We start from the raw sequence: 26,517 nt of genomic DNA, 5'->3' as shown, positions 1-26,517 counted from the left end.
ATGCAAATGTTATAAGTGTAATTTTTTATATTTACTATAGACTAATATATAAACTAGGAAAATTGATATAAATTTTCCTAAGTATGGATGTAGAATGTTGTCCATCAACATCATAAATGTCGCCATTGCATTTTTTTAGCCCAAATGGCATAACCAAGAATTCAAAATTTCCAAAAAAAGTCCTAAATGATGTCTTTGCAATATCTTCCAGTTTAATTATGACCTGATGATAACCAGAACTCGGGTCTACCTTTGAAAAATACTTTGATCTAAAGAGTTGATCAAACAACTCATCCATACACGGCCACATATTTGTTGTTAATTGTTATCTAATAAAGAGCTCTATAATCTACGTACAGTGCATAGATCCGTCCTTCTTTACCAAAAGAATAGGTGCTTCTCATGGACTAGAACTAAGCCTTTGTTCAAGTATTCCATTTTTTCACCTCCTGTGCTTTGGAGTGGTTTAATATATAAGCAGGTTTGCTTATAGGTTTTGATCCTGGGCCAACACCGATACCATTATCTACTTCTTGAGATAATGGCAAGCCGTCTAGTAAGTCACTGGGAAATACATCCTACTAAACCTTCTCTAATAAATTCATTAAAGCATCTATGTACTTTTTCTTAAGAGTTTCTTTTGCCTTGGATTGTTTCATTTTAGAATTGCATGCATGCCATACATGTTCTCAAACAGTGGGTCTCGTCCAAGGCCATGTTTTTAAGTGTGTTTGTCTATGCAAACATTACTTACAGTTTCAACTACAAAAACAATTTTATCATTTTTCTTTAAAACAACAAAATTTAAAAGAGCATAACAAGAAAACACCTCTGCGGCCTGCGCTATGTAGCTCCATGGAAGAGATGAGAGGGGTAATGAGAACACTACGGTCACACTATAGGGTGATGACTCTGCCATCACACTGAAAATTTAGCATGTTGTGCAAATAACTCGTCACTACAGTAGGGCCCAGGTTGTACAGCCACTCCCGCCCTAGGTACACATTTGCTCTAGCCAAATGCATGACCTAAAATTCAAGCATAGACTCATGGTCCTGCATGGGAAATGAAACTCCTAAGACTACAATATTCCATACGGTCTTATCGTCCGTTGGCCAAGCCAATAGTATACTCATGATCGCTTGCGGTCTCAAGTAACCTTAACTTCTTAACCAATGTGTGGTTTAAGAAGTTATGGCTAGATCCATCATCTATGAAAGTAGTGACCCTAAAGCACACCATCACCTCCTTGAACTCTCCAAAATTGAGAGAAATCATCTACAATGTGTGCAATTTTCTTAGGCTCATTGCCACTCGTGCTAGTTTTGAGCTTTGGGCATTCGGCCTTGGTGTGCCCTATCGCATTATAGCTAAAGCAACATTGTCCTTTCGTGCTTTAACATAGCTCTCTTTTTTTTGCAACTTGGACTCTCTTTTCTTTTTAAATGGGACTCGTTGTTTTGTAGTCCAATGACCACCCTAGTCAATTGTCTCCTCCAAGCTCTCACCACAAAACCCCTTTCTTTTGAACCTTATCCCTTTTTTCTCTTTTTTTCCAGCCCTATCGACACCATCTCTTGAACCACGGCACTTAATGTCATCATATATCTATGCATATTTGATCCCCTTAGATAAATCCTTCGGCTGAAGAGGCTCAATGCACTCAAGATAGTCATTTCTGAGGCCCCTCTTGAAGCCCCACAAAGTCTGTAATGCATTTATTCCCTTTAACTTGAGTACTATCTCTTTATAGTTTGAGATGCACTAAGCTGGGGGCTTTTTTTGCATCGAGCACTTGTCTCATAACTCTTAGTTTCTCTGTTCCTCATTTCTTGGCAAGAATTCTTTTTGAAACATTGTTTCAAACTCTGTCCAAGTGACAGGATGAGTGGTCAATCTCATCCACCACTTGTACTCTTGCCAATCAATAAGAAACTAGCCTCTACGGGCTACACATGGCTAGGTTTCTTTTGTAGAATATGAATATCCGATCACTTTGCTAGGAACATGTTCACATAATCTTTTTTTGGCGAGTCTCTTTTTTCACCTTCAAAACTAGTCAATTTGAAATCCTTGAGTAGAGTTGAAGCTGTCTTTTGCGGATGGCCCTGCAAGCACATCGGCCAAGACTCTCGTAACCATAGGTGAGGCTACACTCACTCATATTGTGGGTGTCCTCTTGCTACCACGAAGAGAAGATGCAATTGGAGCATTTGTCAACGCATCTTGACATATAGAGATGCTCTCTAGCATCCTGACTACATTAGCCTGTACTTTTTCTAAGGTGGTCTACTTGGAATGAAAAGATGGTCTCTAGCATCCTGACTACATTAGCCTGTACTTTTTCTAAGTTGGTCTACTTGGAATTAAAAGATTTGAATATCTTGCTTGAGAGCTCCGTCTCCATAAGAATACCAGTAGGATCAGTCACGCCATAGTCTTCATCATCATCATCCAACGGTTCCTTATCGTCTCCCTCTGCAATGTCGATCTCCATATACTCTGGCTTATCATTCTCAAAATTGGATCAATAGGATCGGCGGCCTCCACGGGTGTCCCAAGTTCAATGGTAGTATCTACAGCCATGGAGGGCATTAGCGGATCATGTGAAGTGATCGGCGAACGTGCCCCCCAGAGTGAGAAAGAAGCTGGACGTGGTAGGGAGGTCCGCCCACCGGCAACCGGCCCCGTTTAAAAAGGATTAAACACACCCCAACTCCCCACCCCCACCCCCCCTTGGTTTAAACCATATATTCGTTTGAACACGGGCTTGGAACAAACCAGCATGGCTATGCTAGTGGTTGAGCATCACGCCTCTCACCGCGGGCGCCCGAGTTCAAACCTCTACCGCCAAGCTCCCTACAATGTAGATTTCCTCTCGAGCTGCTTCCTTGATTAAGTATTTGGCCACCTTTAGCCTCTCTTCTCCACTTCCTCTTCCCTTGGAACAAATTTTCACAGCAAGCTCCTCTTCTGTAGGGTGGTTAGCAGGGTTCGGCCTCCTGATGTAGCAGCTAGTGGCAAAGACATTCAAGTGTACCTCACCCAGAGACAGAGTCGAGAGGAAGCAAGAGAGTGACAGAGTGAACGAGCGAGCAAGAGGGAGAGAACTCAAAAAATTTTAACTTTGTATAGCTATGGCATTCTAAGTTCTCTAGCTCCCCCCTCGTAAAACCATTGAAACCTTATCTCCCCCCTCAAACCCTCATTATGCAATGATTGGTGGCTTAAATCTTAGGCAGGCCCGTTCATGCGTGGAACTTCACATCAAGCTCTGATACCAATGTTAGTTCCTTGTAAGGCCACTATGGGCGATCTACCACTAGAGGTTTAGGTCAATAAGCTCAATGAATGCCATCATCCCTCGACGCTTACTTATAGTGTGGCGTGCCTATCCACATTGGTCCAGCTGCTCGGGCACTATGACCAAGCGGTCTCCCCTTGAAGCCCACCTTCCTAGATCTACAATCAGAAGGTGGACAACGTGGACGCAGCCATAGCAAGCTACAAGACAAGAGCTCTTCCCTTTATGAAAAATTCCAAACATTGTTTTGCATAGTGATGTGCATGCTTTAAGATAGTTGACCTCCATAAGGCTACTTGAAATATTTTTCTTCTTATGATTCAACTTGAGAAGTGTTCTCAAAGTACTCTCATGTGCTTCTTCAGGAAATTTTTTTATTCAAAGTGTGGGCCATATCTTCTTTCCAACACTTCATCAATTCCTTTTGTGTATAGTACTCTGGCAGTCATTAGAACTAACCTCCTTTTAGGAAATACCCCATTAGTTAGAAAACCCACAAAAAAAAATCACAACAATTTTCTAGATTTGTTGTTTGCATTTGTGGAAGATACAATGTAGCCTTTGTTGGCATGTACCAAGGAGACATGTGTGAGCTCACAAAATGTATATAACATGTTGTTGCCCATGTTTAATGGTTGGATTACCAATACAAGTCTTAATGATGCACATCCATGGGCTATGTGGGTTTCAAATGACATTACAAATCAGTCAGTTTTTTATGGATAGGGCTAAAAATGAGCAAGTGAAAGGTACACTAACATGGTGCACACTTTCACGATTATAAATTGAGTGCACCTTTTTTGGTTCTTAGCATGCCACTTTTGATTGTTATATTTTGGATGTGTCTTTATTATGTACGATGAGGAAGAACCTTTTCATCTGACAAAGCAAAAAATTCAAAGAAATGGCCGGCTACAATGTAATATGAGTATGATGTGAAAGATGGCCTTTATCTAACTTGCCTCCTAGCAAAAAACCCATTGATACTAAGTGGGTTTTGAAGTTGAAATGTAAGCACGATGGTAGTTGACCACCATTCACAACATTTGTGCGTTAGCAATTCATAATGGTTGGAATGTACATCAGTTGGACATGAAGACTACATTTTGAATAGCCTATTTCTACTATGATGGAGATAGATTGAAGCTTAGTCTTCATAATGATGGAGAATACTATGATATCACTCTCTATCAGTAGGTTGTTGATTGCCTGATTTATCTATGCATATGAAGCTAGATGTTTAGTATGTAGCCTTGCATGTGAGTAAATTTATGTGTAGCGTAGGGTCTACACATTAGAAGTTGGTTAAGATTATCTTTTGCTCCTTGAGTGACACAATATTATACTATTGGGGTAAAGGCGTGTGGCTTCCCACACATGACTAAATTGTTAACTCCAATCTTCATATAAGAGTAAAGGTCACACACACTACTTCTTCTTGGTGTGTTGTTTCCCCCAGTTGCTTCTCCTTCTTCTTTCTCTTTCTTGCATGCATGTAACAGGCACATTCCACGTCCTTCAATTGGTATCAAAGCATGGTGTTAAAGCATCAGAGAACTGGTACCCTTAAAGTGGTATTAGAACATATTGGTGGCATAATCGTGGCTTTCGTGCAACCCCCCCTTCCCTTGCATGTGCAACAACCATAGCTTTGGAGGAAATGAAGAAGCTCACGAAAACAAAACCAATGTAGAAAATAGAAATGTAAGGTTGAAGCTTTTGAGATAATCTTGAACCTTAGAGAAACTAAGTTGCATTCTTTTGGAAAATAAACAAAGAGAAGCTTGAAACCTTTAAAAAAAAATTGGACCTGCAAAAAGAAAATGCCTTCTTCTTGAAGCTTTTGGGGGAAGGAGGAGATCAACTTTTGGCAAAGTCTTGGAGCTTTGAGTTTGCAAAGATTCCAAAAAGCTTTAACCTTAGTAAATTAAGGCTTATGTGCAAGTTCTCAAATGGAGAACTTTTGTGTTTCATTGTGTGTGCGCGCACACACACACGTTAAATTGGGGAGCTTGTGTGTGAGCTTAGGCATCGGCAACCTTGCATTGAAGCCTTCACATCGGCAATTTTTGGCAAGGGAGTGTGTAACTAACACACACACACACACACACACACCACACAGAGTGTGTCACAAATACACAAGAAGGAGATCACAAGAACCCGAACATCAGTGGCCACCATCATACTCTCCCTCAGAGGATCGGACCCAAGAGTTTGAGAGAAAATTCTATGGATATTGACACTCAATTTTGGCTTTGGATTGCATCTTCACTTCATTGAGCATCAGTGAGTCCGGCCGGCCCCACATTTCAAAGACTTTAAGCATCGATGAGCTTGACACCATCATCAAAGCTCGGCACTTCCATTTGGAAATGGAAGATGACATCAACTCACATCATCTTTCGTATCACATTGACTCACATGCATCTTTGGCATTCACGGCCTTTCCTAGCCTACCATCAACACACACTTACGGATCGCTTACACTCTTAGTGATTGATTTTCAGAGAAAGAGCGTAATTTTTGGCTCTTCTTGGGGTCTCTCAAGAGATCAATTTCCTAAGCACACTGCTCAGAGGTGGAGTATTGGAATCAACATCACAGGTGGGGTTTGTTGGAGTTTTGGCCAAGGATTTTATTCCAATTGAGGTGTAGTTTTTTGCATTGACATTGCAGGTGGAGTGCTTGCAAGGATAGTGTTTTCTCATCGCTTGCACAGAGTTTGTTAGCTTCTATAGACATAGGGAGTAAAGGTTGTTAGATATAGGGTTTATACCAATTTTTTATTTTTGATGGGAGATTTATGCATTGACAAGTGCATTTTCTTAAGCACCTAGAGTGCCATTAAACTCTTTTAAGAGCGATATCCCCATCAAAATTTGACACACTACTACTTGAATTGTACATGTTTTTACTCGTGTACATTGAGTTGCAGCCACTTCCTATTGTATATTGTGTGGAGCCATTTTTTGGCATTTTTTGATAGTTTCTTGGATTTTTCTAAGACTTAGACCTAAAGAGTCCTTTTTAAGACTATGGCTAGTGTTTTGTGTCTATTGCTTATTTTTTGGAGGGCCCTGTGTGAGGTTTTTTTGAGCTAGAGTATTCTCAAATGTTGAGATACCTTTGATGATACACATTGCTAGAGTTTCCTGTTACAATATCCTCACCAAAGGTCATGTATCTTCAGGGAAATTTTGCTTGATGTTGCATGATAGTTGATAGTTTATGTTGTGTCTTACTCTCTTGAGTTGATTTTATGGTTTTTATGCATCATTTGGGTTGAGTTTTTGCTCCTCATACAAAGGAGAATCTACCAAATTTTCTCACGAGTCTACCTGTGCGTTTTATGACATTTTGAGCACTATTTTGGCTTGAGATTTTTCTCTTGTTACAAAATAGGTTCTGCCAAAATTTTTCAAGGATTCTCGCCATAGTTTTTTGGCATTCTTACCATAGTGCTTAACTCTTGCAGATATAGCATCCTCTTTTGAGAAGGACATTTATAATATAAGAAATTTTGATGGCACAAATTTATCTATGTGAAAAGAGAAAATCCAGGTATGTTAATCTAGAAGAGACAATTGGAGCCAATATCTGAGAAACAAGAAGGTGATGGCTATACAGTTGTGCAATGGAAGATGCTTGATGCCAAAGCTAAGTCCACTATACACCTACACCTTGGAGAATCTATGTATTTCACCATAATGAGTGAAGCTATTATTAAATCCTTATGGGACAAGCTATCCAATACATATGAGAGAAAAAGCGCAAGTAACAAGGTGTACTCAATAAACAATACCTTCAAGCATTGCATGAAAGATGGTGACGTGGTTTTTGAGCACTTGATTGCATTCAATGTACTTTTTTGTTAATTGACATCAAAGAAACTCGATTTTGACAATGAAGTATGATGTATCTTCTTATTGTGCTCTCTATCCTCTTCATGGGACATATTTTGCACTGCAATTAGTAACTTTACGCTCGAGGAAAAAATGGCCTATGATGCGTTTTCCAGTCTAGTCAGTGAAGTCTATGGAGCCTGCAAAGCAAGGTGATGCATATATTGCCAGTGGCAAAGATAGAAAAAGGTCTTACTCATAGCCCTACCAAAAGTAAGGATTGCAAGAATTCTCACAGCAAATCTAGAGGTTCTTTACACAATGTTGAGTGCTACCATTGCCACATGAAAAGACATTTAAAGAAAGATTGTTGTGCATGGCAAAGAGAGAAGAAAATTTCTTAAGATAACAAGAATTCTAACAATGATGGCAAGGGCAAAGTCGAAATTGAGAAGCTCAATGTGCTAGAGTCTGCTAAGTTTGTAGATGCATCTAAGGTCCAAAATTTCTCGAATACCTTAGTATTTACATCATATCTTAGTGTTACTAGTATGGAGACCAATTTACCCTTGTAATTTTTATTCTAGAAATACGTATTTGTAAGGCCCCCGTTATGAGAAGAAGCCATTGTACATGAGAAAATCACTTGCTAGAAAACCAAAAATTCATCGTTGGAATATTCCTTTTTATCAAAATATATTGGCCAGATGACGATCAAAAAGTGATAAAAAAATGGCCGGAGAGAGGTAGACACATGGCCGGTGGCCAATGGCCTATGGTCTATGACAGCGTTCAATGATTAGTGGTTAGAAGTCAATGGACGGTGACCAATTTTTGGGTAGACTCGTCAACACATGGACAGTTACCTCTCATGTGAGAGGGCATCCAATAGAGGCTCCTTTGCATCAATAAAAGGAGGCCTCTTCTACACATGAAAAATAGAGTGAAGCAAAGAGAAGTGATAAGAAGAAACAAGGAAGGAGAGAGAGAGAGAGAGAGAGAGAGAGAGAGAGAGAGAGAGAGAATCAAGCAAGAGAACCACTAAAGGGTTTCTAAGCCCTTTGTAAACAACTTCAAGTTTGAAGTGTAAAGCCATTGAGCGGCTGCTTTCCCCCCATGGACGTAGCCCCACACTTGTGTGAACCACATAAATCTTTCTCTCTCTCTCTCTCTCTCTCTCTCTCTCTCTCTCTCTCTCTCTCTCTCTCTCTCTCTCTCTCTCTCGTATGTTTACTAGTAGCTATTACTAGATACAGGACGGTAGGTTGAAGATTGAGAGATTCAATGGCAAAGGCTGACAGTATTGGAAGATGCAAATCAAAGATTATCTCTACCAAAAGGATCTTTATTTTCCATTGGGAGGTCTTGTAAAGAAGCTCGCAACTATGGTAGATGAAGCTTGGAACTTCCTTGATGAAAAGACATTGGGAACAATTTGGCTTTTCTTGGCGTCAATCATGGCATTCAATGTTTTGGACATGAAGACCACGCAAGACTTGATAAAGTTCCTTAATGGCCTCTATGAGAAACCATCTGCATCAAACAAGGTATTTCTCATGAAGTGATTTTTCAACTTAAAAATGATAGAGAATGGTTTGGTTACAGATAACTTGAATGAATTCAACACCAGCATAAGTCATCTTTGATTGGTGAAGGTCAACTTTGATGATGATGAAGTCCAAGCTCTCCTAATACTATTCTCTTTGCTGGATAGTTGGGGTAGTCTTGTGATGGCTATAAGTAATTCAATCTCTAGTGTAAATACTCTCAAGCTTGATGATATTGTGGGTATTCTCTTAAGCTGGGAAATGCAAAGTTTTGCTTCTAGGATTTTTAAGAAATTTTCATGCTAAATGTCACTTTCAAATCTCCTTTCACTTTCAAGACTGTTATCACCCAAAAGTTTCCCTCAACATAATGCCATCTGGTGTAATAGAAGATCAAGATAAAATTATGGGTGGAGATTATCTATTTGCAATCAACGGAGTTGGATGGGACATTTCATGTAAATCCATTGACTATTTTTGTGTTCCATCCCTCATCCACAAGCTCAAGAACTTTTTCATTGCCTAAGTATTTGACCGAGAGCATTGTTCTAGAAGCTTTGACTTTAGTATTTGAGAAAAAGTCCACAAACACATTTATTGGCATGAAAACTGTTATTCTGCTTTGTTTGCTTGAAATATTCAGCTTCAAGCATATCTGGATTTCATTGAAGAGTTTACACCTATAGCTCTTTTGACTAAAAAAACCCCATTCCCCATTATCTCTTGGAGGAATATAAGAATGATCATTAAAAAAATCACCAATCTTAGCAAGACATCCCTTAGTTCTCCCTTTGTAAATCTCTTCACCAATAGACCCATGAAAGACATTCAAGATGTCAATGACACACTCCACATGTTGCCACTCCTCTATGTTGGAGGGATATAAGTATGTGCAAGCAATAGTTATACTCAATAACAATTGTATGTGCAAGCAGTCCCATGTGGAACATTCAAAGGTAGTTGTGGAGGAAGATTGCAGTTCTCTGGATCCACATATAGCTTTTTGTGCATGTACACATGCTTCACCAAAATTTTCTTAATGCTATTCTTGCTAGTTCCTTGTCTAAAATCTTTCACTCTTCCCTTCTAGCAAGACAAGAACGGATTCTTGGAGGATGGTTTCTCTCTTCTACTCTGTTGCATAAGAATCCTGCTACCTTTGGTTATAGTGATTCAAATACATTTCTTTCCTTTGTTGAATGTGTTGTAGATAATGATTGAATCAATGGACGTGCTTGGTATTTTGGATCAAGAAGCCATAGCTTCTGAGCAAGAAACGGGAAACTTTGAGGAGGTGTAGACGATGTGCAAAAGGAGCTGCAGACTCAAGGAGGAAAATCCAAATTTCAAATGTTAGTTCCACTTGTCATTTATTTTAAAAGGACATCCTGTAATAACAGAGATTTAAGAGGTTTTTTTTTTTTAAGGAAAGGTGAAAAGGATAGATTTCTTATACAAATAGCACTTCCACAAGTGGAAAGTGACTCTTACCCGATGATCTGTTCCATTTTTTGAATCTAAAACTAATTTTTAGATAGGATGATTCCAAAGATTCCATAATGGAAGATTTCCTCCCATTGGTTGAGAGCACTCTCTCTCTCTCTCTCTCTCTCTCTCTCTCTCTCTCTCTCTCTCTCTCTCTCTACTCTAAAAGGCAAAAAACTAACCTCAAACTTCTCCTAATGGTTGGGAAATACATCATCCTAATGTTGTATGTTGATGACATGCTAATTGCAAGTGCTAACATGAAAGATATAAGAGATCTAAAAGGAGAGTTGTCTAAGTCTTTTTCGATGAAATATTTAGGTGCTACAAAACAAATACTTGGTATGAATATATCAAGGGACAGGTTGAAGTAGACATTAAGACTATCTCAAGAGGATTACATCAAAAGGTACTAGAAAGGTTTGCAATGCAAAATGCAAAACTAGTTTCTATACCTTTGGATAGTCACTTTAAGCTACACAAAGATATGTGTCCAAAGACACAAGAGGAGATAGTATGTTTAATGGTTCTTGTGCCACAACAGTAGGTTATCTAATGTATGATATGGTTTAGACAAGGCCAGATATTGCACATATAGTGGGATTTGTAAGTAGGTTCATGGAGAATCTAGGTAAAGAACGTTGGCCAGTTGTGGAATGGATATTTAGATATCTAAGAGGGACAACGTGAAAAATGCTTTTTTGTTTGGAGGCACGGACATTTGTTTGCAAGGATATGTTGATGCAGATATGGTAGGTGATAAGGAAGCAATACATGCTACGTCTTCACCATATTGGAGGCACAATAGCAAGTTGGGCTTCAAAATTGCAAAAAGTGGTCTCATTGTCTACCATGGAAACAAAATATGTAGCTCTTATAGAGGCTAGCAAAGATATTTTGTAGCTTCACAAATTATTGGATGAGCTTGGATATAAGCAAGACAATTGTGTCTTGTATAGTGATAGTCACCTTGAGAATAATTTAACCTTTCACTCAAGGATACAGCATATAGAAGTGAGGTATCACTTCATACGTACTCTTTTGGAAGAGGGACAACTAAATCTTGGAAAGGTGGGCACAAGCAAGAATTCTGCAAACATGTTGACAAAAGTGGTTAACAAGGAGAAGTTGAGATTTTCATCATCTTCAATTGGTATTCGAGGATGAAAATCCAAATTAGAAATCAGTCACAGATTTGGTGAAGATTGGTCTCTAAGTGGGAGATTCTTAAGTATGTAGCGTGACGTACCGTTGTAATTTTTAGAAATTCACTCGTTGAAAAACAAAAAATTCATCACCCGAAATTCCTTTTTGTCGAAATATCTTGGTCGAACGGCGGCCAAAACACGATATGAAGAAAAAGGTCGGTATAGATAGACACATGGCTGGTGGTCTATGGCCAGTGGGTGGCATTCAATGGTCAATGGCGGAATTTTGGGTACACGTCTACACATGGGAGGCTACACATGGACACCTCTAGATTGCTCATAACAGTAAACTTATCTATAATAAACGATGATGATTATAGGCTTGGACTTCATGGTGTGAATAAGGTAAAACTAGGCATCATTACAACCTCAATATTGTCAAAATCTCTATAGTAGAAGCTGCAAGCAATTGTCTGAATCTACCTATGATCACAAGGAGTAAACCCATCAAGCGCATTGACTCCTTGCCACCATTCCTTCAAAAAATGTTGTTGTCTCATAGCCAAAGACTATATTGATGCATCCAATTGATTTATATCCTTTCAACTAGAGCACATCAAATTCCATGAGTACCACAAAACATATCAAATCCAAAAGCACAATCAACATAACCTTGCATAATACTTCCAAGACACATATAACAATGCTATAATCATGAATCGTCACCTTGTCAAATTTAATGGATATAATCCACACCACTACACAAAGTTTCTTCTTCAATGTTTTTTTGTAGAAATTTCCTTTTTTTTTTAAGAATGAGACAAACCTTCTCTCATGAAGTAACATATCCTCATCCTACTTTGTGGAGTGCAAGATGTGTAGATTGGTTCTTAACAATGATGGCATGGAGATGTATATAAATGAGTACAAAAAACACAATATGCTCATTCTCAATAGTGAAGATCCAATTGTATCTATAACAACACAAGACCTCAAGTCAATTGCCGACCAAAATTATAGTAGAATGCTCCACTTTCTAAAGAAGTTTCAAGACACCAACAATGCAATACTCACTATGCATCAATAGAAAATCTTTGAAGAGACATCCAAATAGAAGAAGGGCCTACACATCATAACAGGTGTACTAGTGAGCAGGAAGACGTTCCTCATCAAGTACTTAGCCTCACTATTCATAAGAAATAGTAAAAATGTTATCCTTACAACATCCACAAGAGCAACCACATTACATATCAGTAGCTTATGAACAACAATTTAGTACTAATTCAAAATACCATCATCAAAATTATAATTTCCACAAATGATACACATAACATTACTTTTTCACTTTCCCGTGCAACAGACCCAATTTACATCCAATTCCTAGATGTAATCCGAGTTAAGCAACCCATAGAGCAACAAATCACAAATATCAACCTAGCTTTAGGTGCAGCAAACAACTCAATTTTTGAAGGATTAGCAATATCATATGACAATAGTAAGAAGTTATTATGGACACAGATAAGGTAAATAGTATGGATACATATTGATTTTAGTCCTCTTAATACATGACATCCATTCTCAAAACAAATTTATATCATACAACTATTTCACATGCTCATAAAAAACACTTCAAACTCGAGCTTAAAATCAAATAATTCAAGAAATGGAGCTTGGGCATATACATCTTCAATTCAAACATGCTAGCAATCTTGTTGGTGAACCCTGAGCACTTCTATTACGGGCTTCCCATCCACCCAATGTGTCCACTCGTGTATCAGTAAGTGCAATGGTGAAACAAGGAGTTTAAAGACATCAAATTAAAGTTGGAAAAACAAGTATTTCTACCCAAGACATAACAAAAGATTATGGGCCCATAAAAAATTCACATATCAAGAATCCGCCAAAGTGGATGAGGGATGACGTGTCAACCGTTACCCCATTCTTATACAACTTTGAGTTTCAAATTTTACATACAATTAGAGTTTCAAATTTTACATACAATCAAAAGTAGTCCTATCGCTATTGCACTAGAAAGACAAAAAAACATATTTTCCATGAAGCAACTTCTAAGAAAGGGTACAACAATCTAAAGAAAAATCCCTTAGCAGCTCAAGCTAGTTCTATTTAAAGCACCTTAATGGTTTATAGTATGCAGTCGTTTAATTATTGCGGAACTTTTTAATTATATACATTGTCGAACACTTTTTGCATTTTCATGTTTGTAAATTCAATCAATGTGCTGACATATAGTCATGTTGATACAACTCGTGTTCTTTGTATCAACAATTTCAGTGTACATTCTGAGTAGATAGCACAGTTTTTAAAAATTTTAAAACAAAGAAAATTTACCAAAATACCCCTGTAATTTGTGGAAATTCCCAAAAAACCCTTTGAATTTCCAAAATTGCCAATGTACTCCTTGTATTTGGCCAAAATTTCCCAAAATGCACCTCAATTTTGCAAAAATACCCTTAATTCTCTCAAAACATCTCTAAAAACAAATTTTGAAAACAAATTTTCAAGGGTATTTTGGTAATTTCCCTAAAACAATTTAGAATCAACAAAGATTCTACTTTATTTAAAATGAATAGCATAGTCTGATTATCACTGGCAATCTGCATGCAGTCTCTCTCTCTCTCTCTCTCTCTCTCTCTCTCTCTCTCTCTCTCTCTCTCATGCATGGGGCAGAGTGGAGGCCTGTAGAAGACCTTGAGTGAGCATTCATGGCAATGTAATCAATCAAGGCATACTACTTTCGAGAGCATTGAAGCAAGGTCTTCTGCATTGTTGTCCAAAACACCTTCCAAATTCTTTTTTTAAAAACAACACAAGAGGGGGCCCACAGGGGGAGGTGCTTATCCCTTCCAAAAATTAGCCATGAAACACGGTTGGGCAAGGGCCGCATACCATCGGGCAAGACCCATGCATAGGCATCACCATGGCCAGGGTGCTGGGAACAACGGAGAGAACTCTAGGCGACCCATCCAAGGAGGACGATGCACTCAAGTGTACAAGGACAAGAGTAGTAGCAACGTGAACACCATGTGAGCACAAGGTGTCCCTCTAGAGGGGACCCAACGGGTAATTTGAACCCACAACCCGTGGGTTGAGAAGCCAAAACCAGTAACGAATGGTAGTATTCCCCACCTTAACTACTGACAATCTCCTTTAAGCTTACAACTCAATTTTCAATTTTCTTTCCTAGTTTGCTTAGATATTGAATTGTCATGTCTACTTTTGAAGTCAAACCTACATGCCTCTCATGTCTTGACAATAGATAAAGGTCCATCTTAGCTTGCCTTTGGAGTTACAAACATTTTTGTCTAGCTACGATGCCAACCTTTTATATACTAGTGATAGAACATCGAGCATGCTCGCACCTTGTTATCATCATCCACTGTGACATCAATGGATGCATCCACAACCTCAACCAATTCTCGTCATTCCATGGTGCACGACCTAGTGGTCTCAATGTCACCATCCCCATAAATCCCCAGGAAGTATAGTCCTAAGTACACAAACATGGTACATGAGACAACGGACTATTCTAAACTTCGTGTGGTATGTGTAATTCATGATAGTTTCACATAAAGAGCATACATACCCCAGGGTCAAACAACAACAAATCTGCCAAAGACGCTCACCAACCCAAACCCACATCCCCCTTTTTACACATTTCCTACAAATAAGAGGTGATTGATCGCATTGGCTTTCTTTACAACGTGTAGAAACCTGCCCTAGAGGAGAAAGAGAGGTGTACAAGTGTTTTTTATGCCTTTTTACAGTGAGTAAATCGATCCCTTCATTTGAGGGCTACATGTGACTTCCTTTCAACTTTGTAAGGCTTCACCTTGGTTTTTGGCCTATATTAGGCCTCAATAAAGCATTGAACTCTTGGGACAATTGTCCATCTATTTTGCAAGAAATTTTGGACCATTGAATTATGCTAGTTGAATAGGGCAACATGGCAAACTCAATGCTATTTCATAGTTTTGATGGAAACCTAGAGAGGCATTGATTAGGGGGTCAAAAACTCTCCCGCCGTCTTTTTGAGTGTCTAACAGGGGGCATTACCTTAATCTTTTAGCAACCCTCTTTACTCATTAGCTTCCACTACAAACTATCCACCAAACTAACCACTTACATAGCAATCTCTTTCTGTAATGCAAAAAAATTGCGTAGTCATTCCCACCTCATTACAATAAAAGGAAGCCTTTGAAGGATCACATTTTATAAATGTAGCAAAAGCAACACCACCATTTTGCATTCCCTGGAAGACTCAGACCTTACCTTAGGCCTTTATCAAGTTCAACTAAATATACAAAGGAATGGGCAAATAAACGTTGTTGGTGATTAAATCAACGAATATACTCGCTACAAGAGACACAATTTGCTCATCCAAGATGTTGGTATTTGTTCTCATGAATTCTCTTCAAGGATATATGTGGCACCATCCTATGCAAAAAGTCCAGTGACCAGCTCTCTCCAAGATTGCAATTGGCACGTCCACAAGTACAAACTCTTTACAGATGAGACTAGCTCATAAGTTGCTTTTGCTTACCATCCCCTGCAGGTCGACCATAAGCTGAAAAGCTCCTTGCTCCATTTGGGGTTTGGATTACAGGTTTAACGGTCAGCATGTTCATTAGTCCAGAAAACTAATACGGTAAAATGTAGTTAACCATGCAATGCATGCCTGGCACAGCTCAACATGGAATCACCGTTTGCAGTATAGAGGCAAAACACGCGAGTAATCACCAACTATCTTGATCCCTTATCCATTTGGTTGCAACCCACTTCTCACCTTTGATGACAGGGCAGCTACCATGTAATGATGTCTGCTTTACATATGCAGTCCAACTCACGTCAGCATAGAAGCTTCCTAAACCCCACCCCAAAACAACATAGAAGCAGACTATCTCACCTTATCAAATGTTCCATTGTGAAACATCGAGTAGAAAAGCAGAGCATCCCCTTGCCTAGGTTTCACTTTCAAGCCGATACATTGTTTGTAGTCATACTTTCCGTTCATATTGTGATAGCCCTGCAAAAGACACACAATCTCTGTATAAAGGTGAACAACTCACATTTAGCTTTTCATACAAACATATGTAGAAGCATATCAACCAGCGTACTTCAAAAGGGAACATGGTTTCCCCACCCTCCTCAACATCAGAGAGATAGAGAAGAAAAGATGCCATCTGCAAACATCCAAAATCAGCTGTTCAACTAGCAAGTAATTACTGAATCCAGTAATAGATGAACTTCCCCACACACACACACGCACGCATGCATATAATGTGTGCTAATGAGAAATAGACACATTTAAGACAGTAAAAATAACTGACTCTTTGGCTTTTCTGAGGACCATATTCAGCAGGATTAAAAAAGTCGTAATGGCTATTGTACTTCTGACCTATTTCGTACCGCAGAACATTAAATGCCTGCAAGGAACAAGACAGTAGTAACATGCTTTACTTGAAGGTCAGCACTACAACAAAGTGACATCGATAGCACAACACAATCAAATGCCAGTTGAAGAGGATTGAATTGAGAAGAGGATGAACCCCAACTCAGCCATACCTCACCATGAGAGACTGGCGCCATCGTAGCTCTTGCCATCTTCTGCTCTACCCAACCAAGGGAGCCACTTTTGTCTTGCTTTGACGTAAGAAACGTACCTGAACTGCCAAATTAAACCAATTGTGTTAATCTAAACCTTGGGCCTTATCATCCCTTGCTACTGCCCTCAAGCATGCCAAATACCTTCAGTATTTCCATGGTTACTTCACAACTCTCCTCAACAAGGAGGCTCTTGTCACACTGACAAATTTTTTACACTAACTAATGCATATACCAGTACAGCTATTCACAAGCAGGTTCTTGTTGTGCTTGCAAACAATTTTAAATGACAATTGCTTGCCGATACAGCGTGCTTTCTGGGTCAATGACAAATTGTTTAACTATCTAATGCATGCCAGTACAGCTGCTGACAAGCAGGTTCTTGTTGTGCTTGCAGACATTTTTAATTGACCAATACAGCAGTTTATGGATCCTCTGCAGCAAGCACGCTACTCTTATTCCACAATATTATCAGAGCATCCCAAAAAACGTGTGTGCACAGAGATAACTCCTGCATATCAGGTTCATGTGCCAGCATTTCAAGACAGCCTCCGGTCTCACAAGAGGCGACCATTTAATTGCCTCCAGATTATGAAACAGTGCAAGAACATTGTTATGTCACTATCCTCCTAGATCAGAGCTGATCCCAAGGCAGCTGACCTAAAAATCAGAAAAAAAAGGCGTAACCATAATGTAGCGTCTCTAACTGCCAGTAGATTTACGAGGACTTCAGCCAAAAGTGATAATGGCAAAACCCCCATAGTTTATTCAAACTCTAAATGATCCGATCTGCATACTGACACCCAAGTACACCATCACACAAAGTCCATCATCGGCACAACAACCACTTTGCCAATTCTATAAACACACTGACAGTTTTCAGAGAAAACAGTCACAAAATGAAAACTATCACCTGGTCCTAGTGTCCTTAGTGTTCTCTGCTGTCTCCCCTTTACGTAGAGCCAGCGAGGATGGAGCCAGCCTTGACTTTGCCAGTTTGATGATAGCTTCACATTTCTCCTTGCTGGCAAAATTGGGAAAAAGAAGTGCCCGCGGATGCCAGCTCAGTACCTGATAATAACAAATGGTCACATCTCTGCAAACAAGCTAATAATATATTCTGATGCAATCGACACATACATACCCGTGTATGTACGTAGTTATTTTTAGATACGCGCACACAATATAGACCAAAGAACAAAAGGCTTGCTTGTTTTTCAACTGGGTACCTGAAAACGCATCTCACTGAGATCGTCGTCCCCAGTCTCTCCATGCTCAAAAATACTATCTTCCTCTTCAATTATTTCAAGGGATCTTCTACCTCCCACTCCACCAATGCTATTTTGAGGGAGCATATTCTGCACCAGAAGGACAGATATTCAACCAAAATTAAACTGAACCATAAAAACTTTTTAAATCCCACCAAGCCCGGGTCCTAACACCATAAAATGGACACCTGCAGGACCATCTGTACACACTGCCAAGACTTTTCAGATAAAAGGATTTGTGCTTAAATCGTTCAATGAGTAAAGCTGGGAAAAATCAACACAAAATGAGCATATGTCAACGCCACTGCCTTGATCTGATGCTTCGAATGGAGTGTTTAACACTTGCAAATTAAATGTAATGGAGAAAGACCACGCTACAGAGAGAAGAAAACCTGAGTTACAAGTGTAGTAGAACCATAGAAGCCTGCAAGAAAGAATGCCAAACAGAGAAGAAGAACTAAAGGCATGGAAAGCTTGTAACAGTTGAAGATCCATTTCTCCTTGGCCTTACTCTTCATTCTGCTCAAGCCAACGCACAGAGGTGGGGTAAACAAAAGCGCGTAGCTTAAAAGCTCTATCGACTAGAGCAACAAAGAGAGCTACTATCTAGTGATATGCGTGATGAGCTTCCTTTGAGAAAAGAGACTACCTCACCGATCTTCAGCTTCAAACAGTAACGTTGAATATGGCAAGAAGCCCTTAAAGTCGCAATGGGGATGGACGGCCGCTCCAGAAAGATCTCAAAAAACGCTACAGCGAGAGAACTCTTTGATGAAGGATCTTGGATATGGCATCAAAGGGTGGGCCGTGGCAATGAAAAGACGACGGAATGGCGTTCCAACTTCGAAGCAGAAGAGACTGTAGCGTTACAGAATCGGAAGTTCGCAACGACGATATGGTCACTGGGTCCAATCCAACAGATTGAAGGAAATCTGCGTACTGCTCAGATTCTGTCGGGAGAGGAAGGGCGAGAAAGACTAGTCACTGGTCGAGATACGAATAAGCTCTTTTAAAATTGAAGAGAGATCTGAATTCTGGTCCTACACCTACCCGTCATCAAAGTGTACAATGAACGAGAGACCGAGAGTAGAGTGCTCGACAGGGACTCTTGAATCTTCCACGAGAGAGACTCAGGAGGAGTCAGGACTAAGCTCCCCCATAGCCTATCCATGCCACGCCCAAAATTTAATCTGCCGTTGATTCCATCTTCGTGTAATAAAAAATTGGGAAAATTATCAAAATACCCCTTTAATTTGTGGAAATTCTCAAAATACCCCTCAAATTTTAAAAATTAGCAAAATACCCTTACATCTATTTTGGTTGGCCTGTTCAAGATTTTCTAATCTTTATTCCTTTTTGACAATTTAGATCCGTTTTTTGAGTGCTTAGCATGTAATTTGTCACAAATTACCTTGCAAAAAGGGCAATAAAGTCCGAAGAAATTCATCTTCAAAGCCTACTTAACATACTCAAAGCCTACTTAACATACCCAAATTCTAGTTTTAGCATCTTGTATTGATAGACAATCAATCTTCTTATGAAAAGCTACAAATTTTTTCGTTTTCAAGAAATTATCACAAGACCAAGGGTACTTTGAGAATTTTGGAAATTGAAGGGCATTTTGGGAATTTGTGACAAAATATTGGGAATGTTTTGGGAATTTCTGCAAATTAGAGGGGTATTTTGGTAATTTTCCTTAAAAATTTAGGATTTCCATCGTCGAAGCGAATGCGCCTCGAGGTCTGGTCAACACTCCCAAGCCCTATCCAACGTTGATCCCATCTTCATGTAATAAAAAATTTAGGATTCCCATCGTCGAAGCGAATGCGCCTCGAGGTCCGGTCAACACTCCCACGCTCTATCCAATCCACCTACTGCACATTGTTGAATGCATCATAACTCCATAGGTATAAAAATATGCCCCCCCTGTTGCATTGATTCGATGACCCAAAGTCCCCCCCCCCGTCCGTCGATCATGCGCACCGTCGTAGATCCCTCGACTCCACGTCCGTGGCATTTTTAGATGAGGATAGCCTATAGCCTACGCCCTTAAACGAAAATTTGCCTTCCCTCAGCTATATCTCACACGGGATGGGATCAAAGGCTCTCATGAATCTAGAGCCCCAACATTAAGCCGGACGTAAACTCAAGTACAAAACTTCTCCCGAATTGACACTCCCTTGTTTGTGATATGTTTGCACGTCAAAGCTCCAAGAAGACCCCCATATTTCACGAACAATGTGCGCGAGCAATGTGGTTAGGTCTCATCCTCTAGATTGGGGGTTCAATCCTCTTAGGTGTGAGGGTGGTGAAGTAAACTCGGGTACCCAAGTTTACATTATTCTCGAGTTTACTTTGCCCAAGATCTATAGTGTTTAATCATCCCACCGTAGATCCAATCTCCTCCCATGCTCGTGTGAAATATAGCGGAGGTGAGACTCAGCTCCTCCAGAGCCTACACACTTAGAGGAACATTTACCTTCCCTCAGCTATATCTCACATGGCCGTGGGAGATGGGATCAAAGGCTCCCATGAATCTAGAGCCCCGGGTGTCCTAGATTTTGTCATAGAAGTAAACTTGGGTGCAAAAGTAAACTTCCCCCGAATTTACTTCCCCCTATTGTGATATGTTTTCACGTCAAAGTTGGAAGAAGACCCTCACATTTCACGAACAGCATGCGCGGGCAATGTGGTAAGAACACATGGCTCTCATTCTCCAAGTTGGGGATCCTCAGAGGTGTGAGGGGGGGCAAGGGTGGCGAAGGAAATTCGGGTACCCAGTTTACATTTTTCTTGAGTTTACTTTGCCCAAGATCTACGGTGCTTAACCATCCTACTGTAGATCCCATCTCCTCCCTTGCCCGTGTGAGATATAGCAGAGGTGAGACCTCGGCAAACAAGTGATGAAATCACAAGGCCTGCCTATGGAAGCCCATAGAACATACAAATTAAAGGTAACACAACTCTTTTTACATATAAGAAAGGAGTGCTAATAGTTTCACCATAAAAAAGTTAAACTAGTATGTGTCCCTAATTTTTCGAAGCAAAGAATTAAGTAGAATCTGTGAAGATGCTTGTCTAAAAGCTTGGATAAGAAAATAGGAGGATAAGACACGTGTAGAGAGAGAGAGAGAGAAGAGTTGCCAGGTGTGGCGACGAAGGCGCACAAAGAGAGAGAGAGAGAGAGAGAGAGTGTGCGCCCAGGAGATTCTTTGCGTGCGCAAAAGCCATTGAGGCTACGGAGCTTCTCCAGTTGTTCTATGCGAGGTCGATGGTTAATAGGGCAGCATAAAGCTGTGCCGGCTGGTTCGCACGAGGCAAGCGTGAGGCTAGGGAAGTTGGTGCTAGCAGGCACTGTAGGAGCTTTCTCGCAGGCCCAGTGGGCATGTCCACAGAAGGAGGACGGAGGCCGATCGACACACACACAAAGACACATCCTGCGGCTCTCGTCCGTTCGGTCCCGCTGCGCACGCACAGACTGTGGTGAAGAGGGGTACCCGCTCGGTGCTGCGCTTCTTGATAGCGCTGGACGGGAAGTGGAGAGAGCAGGGGTGGAGTTGTAGGGCAGGCGCGCAGTAGTCTTGCCTGCAAGGCATTGGCAGAGGGTGCTTGCATACTCCTGGTTCGGATACGCGTACGCGCGTGTGCATCGGATGCAGCTGAGAGATCGTGCTTCGTCGCTAATGTGTAGGAGAATCTTGTAAACAAATTAACTAATGAAATGTCGAATCGACCCAGTAGATAGCCAAAACGAGTTTTTTGCAAACCATTAATTAATTAGTTTGGAGGAGGGGGGGGGGGGGGGTAATTTGTTTTTTTTAGTGCTTAAGGGAGCCCTAAGGGCAGCCAAGGCGAATAGCCTAGTGGTTAAGCTTGTCTTTTTAGTGTCTACGTGCTGAGGTCAAATCCTAGGGATTAAGGGTGCTTCTGAAGCTAATTCGACCCAATATGCCAACTAAGTAAAGGTTGACTCCAATTTACACTTTGAGCAAAAATGCGTCGTCTATATTATATATGAAGGGGGAAGGGATTTCGACAGCCCCCTCTCCCACGTGTCTCTTTCTCCTACGCTCAACTAGGTTCAGGCCACACTAGGCAAAACAACGAACAATGAAACATAGAGAGAGAGAGAGAGAGAGAGAGAGAGAGAGAGAGAGAGAGAGAGAGAGAGATGCCACCGTCGAAGGCGGTGCCTGTAATGGAATTGGCCTATTAACTTGAGAGTAGCGGAAATTAGAGAGAGTACTTTTGAGAAATTACTTTGTGAGCATAGCAGGTGAACATAATTGAAGTTAGCAACATAAACATAGCATTTAGTCAACTTGGCATGAACAATACTTTTGCAAGAGAAAATTTAGAGAACATGACAACAGCTGAGGACTGGATTTATGTGGAGTCGGTCCCCCCTCCAATAGGCATTTGTATTATGATTTCTCCCATCAAGAGATACTTGTTACAATACAATCTTTGTGTTCCTTGTGACCTAGATGATGCAATGAAGATGGAAAGTTTCATGCATCACGAGCATAACATAAACTTTGTGGAAAGCATTAACTATCCCAAGACCTCAAACACCTTCGAAGGTGGAGAGAGCTAGCAGGGAATGAGGGTAGGGAAGAGGAAGAGAAAACATTTCATAGGAGAAAGAATTAGTTCCTTACTAATCATCACTCTTCTTGCTAGCATAGTAATGAAGATGGAGAAGATGGCAAGCTTAAGCATTGAAGCATTGCTCTTGGTTGGATTTGCATTCCATAGCCAAGAGTGTTGGTGTAGGCTCTCAACCTCTCTACTTGCTTGGAGAAGGAGAGCGAGCTCTTGCACTTTGCACAACACACAATGAGAGTATGTGTGTGTGTTGGGGGGGGAGAGTATACTCCCTAAGCAAGCCCCCTACTTGCTTTGGTCGACCAATCCCCCCTTGTAGCTCATGCTTGAAGCTCATTGGACCCTTCTAGGCCTAGCCAATCACAAGCAAGAGTCATACCAAGCAACAAGGGTAGCCTTGGGACAAGTGTCCCCCTTTCCCCTTTGAGAGACAGGACTTGATACATGCAAAGACAATTAATTAAATCTCCTAAATTATCATTGGACTCCTTGGGTGGCCAATCAATAAGCTTCAGGCACACCATGAGGGTAACCTAGCTAGAGGCTTGACATGTGTCCTACTTGCCTCTTGGGCAGGGGTGCCCTTTTTGGGAGAGAGAGTGGTCAAGCAACCACCCCCCCTTCTTGCATGGCTCGCCCCCTCCTTGTAGGGATCTAGTTTGACTTTTGTGCCACCTCAAGCCCCTCAACCTTGGGCCTAGTTCTCACCACAAGCTTGGCCCTTAAGCCCCTCAAGCTTGGGCTGGATTCTCACCTCAAGTACATCCCTAGCATCTCAAGCATGACAAGCACCTGAAGCATCCCAATCATCAAACACCTCAAGCATCTCATTCATCAAGCATGACTAGCACCTCAAGCTTGGGCTGGGTTCCCGCCTCAAGCACAGCCCTAGCTTACCTAAGGTCGAAGGACTTTTAACACTAACTATTGGAGGTCTTCAATGAAACTAACCCTAAGGTGTTTATGGTCCATTGGTTAGCCCTGCTCTTTGATATACCACTCTCTCATTTGGGCCTCTTTACCATTGACCCCGTGTTGAGATAGATCTATAAGCACATGTCTATATCGTAACCCTTGTTCCCATTTATTAGATCTTTGGGTTGGTTAGATATTAGAAAATCATTTAGGTTGGTTAGATATTAGATATTATGACAGTACCTACCAACTAGTAATGTTTGAGTGCAATTAAAACATACTTACTCTAGAGTTTAAAGAGTGAATGAGTTGTCCAATCATTTCTTTTGTTGTTCTTCTCTCTGATCTCTCTTTCTCTCTCAACACTTGAGTTCAACAAGTGTCGAATTGATCCTTGAGGTCTCTTGGAATTGTTCCTAGGACGTTAAAAACTTCTCTTCTCATTTTCTATACTCTCTCTCTCTCTCTCTCTCTCTCACACACACACACACACACACACACACACACACACACACACACACACATAATGGGGCTTAAGTTCAAAACTCATCGAATAGAATATTTGATGTCCCTTGGAATGATTTCTACGGGTTAAATCTTCCTCTTCTTTGTGCTCTCTCAAGTAGTGCTCCCAAAAAAACCTTGGTTTAGGGTTATCCCACCTACAAATTTTTAGATTTAGCTCTAAATTTTTTAATTTGAAGGTGAGAAAACCTACATAAATTAAGAGAAATTTAGTGTAATTTCATATAAAAACCTCCGAATTTAGTCAATTTACCTCTAAAATTACTCATATGTAGGTTTGCCAAGTTTTTTGGAAAAAAAAATCGAACACAAGCATTGTGTGTGTGTGTGTGTGTGTGTGTGTGTGTGTGTGTGTGTGTGTGTGTGTGTGTGTAACGGAATTAAGTTAATAACATTGATTGTAGATGATTAAAAATGACAATATTGAGCATTTCATTAAGATAATTCTTAATGAAGATAGAAGATAGCAATATAAACATGACACCTAGTTAACTTGGCATGAACAATACTTGTAAAAGAGAGAGAAGTAGAGAAATTGACAACAGTTGAGGACTGGATTTACTTGGAGTCGGTCCCCCCTCCAAAGGGATTTTGTATCCTATGTTTTCCCATAAAGAGAGACTTGGTACAATACATTCTTTGTGTTCCTTGAAACCTTGTTGATGCCATGAAGATAGAAAGCTTCATACACCAATATTATGCCCAAAACAGTAATTAAACTTACTTGCAATAGCATAAACTTGTCCCGGCCTCAATCCCAAGACCTCAAACACTTTCAAAGGTGGAGAGAGTTGGCAGGGAGTGAGGGAATGAAGAGAAAGGACATATAGCATACGAGAAAGAAGTATTCTCCTTACCATAGATTAATCTTAGAGCTTAGCTTATCATAGTTATGAAGATGGTAGAGAAGATGAGCATGCCATTGAAGCTTGACTCTTGCTTAGATTTGCATTCCATAGCCAAGAGGTGTTGGTGTAGGCTCTCTACTTCTCAAGCTTGGAGAAGGAGATGGAGTTCTTGCTCAACACATGTGAAAGTGTGAGTGTGTGTGGTTGAGTATGCCAAAAATGAGATCCTCCTCTTGCTTTGGTCGCCCCCACCTCATGAAATTACTCATGCTTGCATCCTATTGGTCCATGTCAAGGCTTAGCCAATGAGAGATAAGAAGCAAGGTGTAGCCTTGTGACAAGTGTCCTTCTTTCCCCTTTAGAGAGAGCTGAGATAATTGTTTAAATAAAGCTAAATTCTTATTGGACCTGCCTTAGGTGAAAAAGGGGAGATCTTGTAGTGTGTGTGTGTGTGTGTGTGTGTTCTCTCTCATCCCCTACGATGAGGGCTCGCCTCATGCAAGTGGGAGTGTCCATTTGGCCACTTGCATCCACTTGGTGACCATAGTCCACTTTTACAAAGGTTTAAAATACCTACAATAGGCAATAGTCACCCCTTTGTTCCTAAGCCTAAAGGCTTTTAACACTAACCTTTGGAGGCTTTAATGAAGCTTAACCCAAGGTCTATTAAAGCTCCATTAAGTGCACATTGCTCTTTGGTATACCTCTCTCCATTTGGATCCTTTTTGAGATAAGCTTTATCTCTGCTCTCGGTCCCATGTTGAGAATAAATCTAACAGCACATATTAATATTCTAACTCTTGCTCCCTTTTATCTTCCCATATTAAATGATTAGTTTAGTATGAGAAAATCATTTGATGTAGCTAGATAATAGATTCTATAACACTACTGTTACCATATACATGTGGTAGTGATGTGTGTGAACACACTAGGACCGTCGGGGCATTTTTTCCCTCTTTAGGAGGTTTTTTCCCCGTGCATTGTATATACGCCCATCACTCTAGGGCTACCTATCTTTCCATTGCACACTAAGTAACACACTATCTATTGTGTGCCTTGAGCTTCCTTCGTCTTCTCCAAGCTGTGTGTGTTTCTCTGCAACCCTAATTCCAACAATTGGTATCAGAGCAGGTTGTGTCCTCTCGGGCTTAGTCGCCAGCTGCTCCAATACACGCCTGCTCACTTTCTCCGATTTCAGTGAGCTTTTGCGAGCGTTCGTAGGTCGACAAATATTTTGGGATAGCTCAAAGATCTTGGTCTGCTCAGAATTTTGATTTGGGCTCATTTCGGCCTCCGTTTCCACTACAGGCAGTACTGCACAGGCTATTTCGTCATTTTGTGCAGAATTTTTGTCAGTGCCGTTTTCTGCATAACAGGTGCCTTATAGTCTTCTACGGTTTGTGCT

At 40.5% G+C, this 26,517-nt stretch overlaps 1 protein-coding gene across 3 annotated transcripts; it reads right to left on the bottom strand.

Annotated features, from left to right (window-relative positions):
* Positions 1-15,536: 15,536 nt before the first annotated feature.
* LOC147444675 (2-oxoglutarate (2OG) and Fe(II)-dependent oxygenase superfamily protein) lies at positions 15,537-19,009 on the bottom strand. Of its 3 annotated transcripts, none has more exons than XM_086527209.1 (9): positions 18,871-19,009; positions 18,609-18,735; positions 18,178-18,306; positions 17,862-18,019; positions 16,910-17,012; positions 16,675-16,770; positions 16,462-16,527; positions 16,251-16,370; positions 15,537-16,164 (listed from the first exon to the last, which is right to left on the bottom strand). In XM_086527209.1, exons 2-9 carry the CDS (start codon positions 18,732-18,734, stop codon positions 16,081-16,083), a joined length of 882 nt encoding a protein of 293 aa, XP_086383335.1. In that variant the 5' UTR covers position 18,735; positions 18,871-19,009; the 3' UTR covers positions 15,537-16,080. The 3 variants fall into 3 exon arrangements, with proteins under 3 accessions (XP_086383335.1, XP_086383334.1, XP_086383336.1); XM_086527208.1 differs by having other exon boundaries at positions 18,866-19,004; XM_086527210.1 differs by lacking the exon at positions 18,871-19,009 and adding an exon at positions 18,405-18,480 and having other exon boundaries at positions 18,609-18,725.
* Positions 19,010-26,517: the final 7,508 nt, after the last annotated feature.

Source organism: Adiantum capillus-veneris, chromosome 13 (assembly GCF_014529385.1).
Source record: "Adiantum capillus-veneris isolate H3 chromosome 13, ASM1452938v2, whole genome shotgun sequence".
Lineage (NCBI taxonomy): Eukaryota > Viridiplantae > Streptophyta > Polypodiopsida > Polypodiales > Pteridaceae > Adiantum > Adiantum capillus-veneris.
The sequence above is the reverse complement of the archived record's forward strand: the minus strand, read 5'-3'. Positions and strand labels throughout refer to the sequence as shown.

Bases quoted from the DNA above. Each gene is read 5' to 3' on its own strand.
- LOC147444675 (XM_086527209.1), bottom strand. From the start codon at position 18,734: ATGAAGAGTAAGGCCAAGGAGAAATGGATCTTCAACTGTTACAAGCTT. The intron at 18,020-18,177 runs GTACCCAGTTGA...TGTTATTATCAG, and splicing joins TCAGTGAGATGCGTTTTCAG to GTACTGAGCTGGCATCCGCG. The intron at 16,371-16,461 runs GTACGCTGGTTG...TGTCTTTTGCAG, and splicing joins AAACCATGTTCCCTTTTGAA to GGCTATCACAATATGAACGG.